The following is a 6000-nucleotide window of genomic DNA, read 5'->3' as shown; positions in this document are numbered from 1 at the left end:
TGGCGGGAAGATGGATGCAGTCAAATACAGGAACATTCTGGAAGAAAACCTGTTGGTATCTGCACAAGACCTGAGACTGGGACGGAGATTTATCTTCCAACAGGACAATGATCCAAAACATAAAGCCAAATCTACAATGGAATGGTTCAAAAATAAACGTATCCAGGTGTTAGAATGGCCAAGTCAAAGTCCAGACCTGAATCCAATCGAGAATCTGTGGAAAGAGCTGAAGACTGCTGTTCACACTCTCCATCCAACCTCACTGAGCTTGAGCTGTTTTGCAAGGAAGAATGAGCAAGAATGTCAGTCTCTCGATGTGCAAAACTGATAGAAACATACCCCAAGCGACTTGCAGCTGTAATTGGAGCAAAAGGTGGCGCTACAAAGTATTAACGCAAGGGGGCCGAATAATATTGCACGCCCCACTTTTCAGTTTTTTATTTGTTAAAATAGTTCAAATTATCCAATAAATTTTGTTCCACTTCACGATTGTGTCCCACTTGTTGTTGATTCTTGACAAAAAATTAAAATTTTATATCTTTATGTTTGAAGCCTGAAATGTGGCGAAAGGTTGAAAGGTTCAAGGGGGCCGAATAGTTTTGCAAGGCACTGTATATGAAAAAGAAAATGTTGACCACTTCTTGTTGTCTGCGATTTCTGCATTGCGACCCTTGTTATGTTACCGTGTTTCACCTATAAAATCCCCCAAAAGACAGGCTGTGGCCATTCACAGCAGTGTCTTGACACTCGGTGAGACATGGTACATGGAGTTTTTGGATCAAAACAAGGTAAGAACGCTATAATATCTAGTTAAAATCATGGTGTCTTTAATTATGCTCTCTCATGTGCTCAACTCAAGTTAGGGTTTAGGTGTTTAATTTTTTATTTTTTAAAAATGCCCTCCTCTTTAATTTTGTTCTTCCCCCAGAAAATTGAGATTTTAAGCTTTCCAATGATGTATCACACATGCATTTAGGACAATTTTGAAATATGTTCAAATTGGGGGTCTCAGAGCGGAACTTCAAGTCACCTGAGTGTTTTCCGCACAAATTTATATATATGCATGCATGCATACCTGCATGCATACATACATCGTTTAAAGTCAAGACACATCCTTTATAAATAATCATATTTAATGATGGTCCAAATTGTAGCACTCAGAGCTAATTTTCAATCAACAATCCAACACGTTTAACCAGTTTAATATTTCTTTTTTTAAAAAGATGCACAGGGCAGAATGGGGGTTCCATGAAGCTGCAACTCAAAGACATTCTTTTACTTCAAACTGGCCCTTCATGTACAATTTCTGAATGAATATACCATATGATTCAACTGGAAAAAATAACTTGGACACATATCATGACAACAAATTATTAGCACCCTTCCGAAAGAAAGCACCACAATGAAGAAAAGTAACATGAGCTCCACAGCGGAACGAAGCGTTTAGACATAGTCAGGAATTTCTCTGCTGGATTTCCACAAATTCCATCCAGAAAACAAAAAAATTTGTCCCTAAAACCAATAACAATAATAATGATTTGAAAACTGTTATTAGAAACATTGAAGAAGCTCTAAATATGTGACTAAGTGTATGTGTGACAAGAGATGCAACATCACACATGGACAACAGTATTGGGACACATAGCAGTCCTTGATATGTTTTGGAAAGATGCATACTGACAATACAACTAAATCATTTTTGTGTTTCTCTTCAGTCTATACTGTTTACATTAGAAGTACATTTCCATCACGTACATAACAAATCTTCCACGAGTTTGAATGATCATTAATCATGTGGTCAACCCGCAGAGGAGACAGTGTATAATTAGACAATGAGTCACAATGTCTCTCTTTCTCTGACGCTGAATTTCCGTTTATATTTAGTTACTTAAACTGTCAAGCAAGTGGTTCAATGTGACAAGAATAGCGTGTTTTACAAACGGATCAGGGTTTTGACCATCGTTTTGAGATTTCATTCAAAGCTGCCAAACTACAGTTGCAACACAATCTTGAATGCTATGAAATGTTAGCTGCTAATGCTAAAAATGTGTCTTTCTGTCCTGCGCAGTATGAAGTTGGGTTAGGCGACTGTTTTTTCCCCCCATTTTGTCTAATCGCAATTCCATTCATGATTTTTCAAAATCTGGTGCTCATGTTCTTGTTTCTTTAAATGGTAGTTTTAATACCATGGCGTCTAACATTTATATTAGCATTGAGCTAGCAGGCGATCGAAAAATGAAATTTTAGTGCGCAATATTTGTAATGTTCTTTGTTATATTGTACAGTGGGGCAAAAAAGAATTTAGTCAGCCAACAACTGTGCAAGCTCTCCCACTTAAGAAGATGAGAGAGGCCTGTAATTTTCATCATATGTATACCTCAACTATGAGACACAATGAGGAAAAAAATCCAGAAATTCACTTTGTCTGATTTTTAAAGAATTTATTTGCAAATTATGGTGGAAAATAAGTATTTGGTCAAGATCAAAAGTTTATCTCAATACTTTTGTTATATTCCCTTTGTCCGCAATGACAGAGGTCAAAACATTTTCTGTAAGTCTTCACAAGGTTTTCACACACTGTTGTTGGTATTTTTGGCCCATTCCTCCACGCAGATCTCGAGAGTAGTGATGTTTTGGGGCTGTTGTTGGGCAACACAGACTTTCAACTCCCTCCAAAGATTTTCTATGGCAGTGTTCTTAACCTTTCTAAAGGTACCAAACTCCACGAGTTTCACAGGTGCATTCACCGAACCATTTCACCGAATTTTTTTCTTTACAAATTCAAAACCTTGCAAACTAACATCTAAGTGAATTCCTTTTCAAATTTCTTCCAGATTTCAAATTTACTACAAATAATGTTGCCTTTTCCTGTTGATTTTCACATTGGTAAGTGAAATCAAACTCATTTTATTTCATACTGTCCTTTTTTTTGTTTTTATGTCTACATTCTGATTTTATTGTCGCATCCTTGCATCACATACCATTTTCATGGTGTAAAATGACACATTTCCCCCCCCAATTATCTACGCAGTTCCCGCTGTCTGTAGGTCTGTTATACTTCTTCATACCAGTTGCCAGTCAACCTTCCATTGACCAAACCGATTTCTCCTTCCGATAGATAGAGGGCTAGCATTTGAAAGAAATTGAATAAAGTCTGTAAATTGAGGGCAAACCAGTCCAAAACCTGGTCTAAAACGCCACTTTGCATAGATTTAGTCAGCGTACAAAATAGGGTTCTGCGTTTCTTAACCTTCACCGAACCCCTGGGGCTTACTCACCGAACCCCAGTTCAGAACCACTGTTCTATTGGGTTGAGATCTGGAGATTGGCTATGCCACACTCCTTTGTTTCCAAGGCAGTATGTTTGGGATCATTGTCATGCTGAAAGACCCAGACAAGTGTCATCTTAAATGTCCTTGCTGATGGAAGGAGGTTTTCAGTCAAAATCTCAGGATACATGGCCCCATTTATCCTTTCCCTGACACAGATCGTGCGTCCCGGTCCCTTTGCAGAAAAATAGCCGTAAGGCATGAGGTTTCCACCCCTTGCTTCACAGTAGATATGGTGTTCTTTGGATGTAATTCAGCATTATTTCTCCTCCAAGCACAAAAAGTTGCGTTTCTACCAAAAAGTTACATTGACATATGACATTCTCCCAGTCCCCTTCTGGATCATCCAAATGCTGTCTAGCAAACTTCAGATGGGCCTGGACGTATACGGACTTAATCAGGGGGACACGTCTGGCACAGCAGGCTTTCAGTCCTTGATAGTGTAGTGTATTATTGATAATATTTGTTACTTTGGTCTCAGCTCTCTGGAGGTCATTCATGAGGTCTCCCCGTGTGGTTCTGGGAATTTTGCTCACTTTTCTTGTGATCATTTTGACCCCACAGGGCGAGATCTTGCATACAGCCCAAGCTCAAGGGAGATTCTCAGCGGTCTTGTATATTTTCCATTTTCTAATAATTGCTCCCACAGTTTATTTCTTCACACCAAGCTGCTAACCTATTGCAGATTCAGTCTTTCCAGCCAGATGCAGGTCTACAATTTTGCTTCAAGTGTCCTTTGACAGCTCTTTGGTCTTGGCCATAGTGGAGATTGGAGTGTGACTGTTTGAGGTTGTGGAGAGGTGTCGTTTATACTGAAAATGAGTTCAAACACGTGCCATTAATACAGGTAACGAGTGGAGAGGACAGAGGAGCCTCTAAGAGAAGTTACAGCTCTGTAAGAGCCAGAAATCTTGCCTGTTTGTAGTTGACCAAATACTTATTTTCCACCATAATTTGCAAATAACTTCTTTAAAAATCGTTATTTTCTGGATTTTTTCCCCTCATTCTGTCTCTCATAGTTAAGGTATACCTATGATGACAATTACAGGCCTCTCTCATCTTTTTAAATGGGAGAACTTGCACAATTGGTGGCTGACTAAATACTTTTTTGCCCCACGGTATGTGTTTAGCTATACAGTTTACCTCACCTGGAGTGTAATAAACCACTTGAAAAGAGTCAAAATTAGACTCTTTTGGAGCAACTGTTCAAAATCTGTCATATTATTTAGTTTGCATCTGCATATAGTCCATTAAATATGACATGGCTGATCAACAAGATTGATCTAAAAAAAAAATTTTTCGATCGCCCAACCCCTAGCATAAAGATATTTTAGCAGGTTGATAGAACAGAGTATACAAAAAGATGGCAATCACAAAAAAAAAAAAAAAAAATCCTGCACAAACACAATTGTACTGTGTACTGTACAAGTTCAATGAATGATTAAACTCTGCTCACATGTTGAACACAGAATATATAATCAGGAAGGGGGGGGAGAAACACTAGGGTCAAGTAACAACTGTCATGTAACTTAAAGAAAAACTTTCAGAACGTAAAATATTCCTTTTCACGGATTTTCTTTTTCTTTACAAAGCTGATTTTTAAACACATAGCTGAACAATATGACCTCTTTACAATGAGGTCGACTCAAGCACAATGTGGCCCTCTGAACCTGTTCTGTAGCCAAGGAGCGGCTGTAGAAGTAGCACCAAAAGTATTATGACAGAAGACAGGTTTTAGCAGCCTTCCCTACGGTAGAATGCAAAACTCAGCTCAGGCTGCTCCCACGTGGACTGTGACTGCTAATTCCTCTGAGCTGTTCAGACACCGTTGGTGCCTGGCAGCATCACAATCGCTCTGTCCGAGGTTCATTTTCTGAGTGTGATTGTGTGTTGTGAGGTTCACCGGTCCGGATCAGTGTCCCTGGCAAGTCTTGCAGCACATCTGTCTAAAATAGGGCCGGCTGCAGAACTTAAACCTGAGCACCAGAGGGCAGTAGGCTACAGTGTTCACATCTTTGCATTCTGCAGAAAAGACATGAAATAGTTGTAGAACTATAACATTGAGCTACATATTTCATACAATCACATTTATAAATACTGTTTATTGTTTTTTAAAATGCAAAGAAATTTTTGACAAGTAGCTTATTTTCAATCCCTTAAAATACAGGTGTCAACCTCCCTATCGCTAAATAATTTTGTGTGGTCTGCTAAAGTACAGTGGGGCAAATAAGTATTTAGTCAACCACCAATTGTGCAAGTTCTCCTACTTGAAAAGATTAGAGAGGCCTGTAATTGTCAACATGGGTAAACCTCAACCATGAGACAGAATGTGGAAAAAAAACAGAAAATCCCATTGTTTGATTTTTAAAGCATTTCCAAATTAGAGTGGAAAATAAGTATTTGGTCACCTACAAACAAGCAAGATTTCTGGCTGTCAAAGAGGTCTAACGTCTTCTAACGAGGTCTAACGAGGTTCCACTCGTTACCTGTATTAATGGCACCTGTTTTAACTCAATCAGTATAAAAGACACCTGTCCACAATATCAGTCAGTCACACTCCAAACTCCACTATGGCCAAGACCAAATAGCTGTCGAAGGACACCAGAGACAAAATTGTAGACCTGCACCAGGCTGGGATGACTGAATCTAGGTAAAACGCTTGTTGTAAAGA

The 6000-nt window shown here is 38.9% G+C and overlaps 1 protein-coding gene across 2 annotated transcripts in view; it reads right to left on the bottom strand.

Moving 5' to 3' along the window:
* Positions 1-1214: 1214 nt before the first annotated feature.
* adamts10 (ADAM metallopeptidase with thrombospondin type 1 motif, 10) overlaps positions 1215-6000 on the bottom strand; it is a 131355-nt gene continuing 126569 nt past the window's right edge. For both annotated transcript variants that reach the window (XM_057841083.1, XM_057841085.1), the window contains one exon: positions 1215-5351. In XM_057841083.1, the coding sequence (XP_057697066.1) occupies positions 5242-5351 (110 nt within the window). In that variant the 3' untranslated portion in view covers positions 1215-5241. The remainder of the gene's footprint in view (positions 5352-6000) is intronic.

The sequence above is a fragment of the Corythoichthys intestinalis genome, chromosome 7, assembly GCF_030265065.1.
Source record: "Corythoichthys intestinalis isolate RoL2023-P3 chromosome 7, ASM3026506v1, whole genome shotgun sequence".
NCBI classification, from domain to species: Eukaryota; Metazoa; Chordata; class Actinopteri; order Syngnathiformes; family Syngnathidae; genus Corythoichthys; species Corythoichthys intestinalis.
The sequence above is the reverse complement of the archived record's forward strand: the minus strand, read 5'-3'. Positions and strand labels throughout refer to the sequence as shown.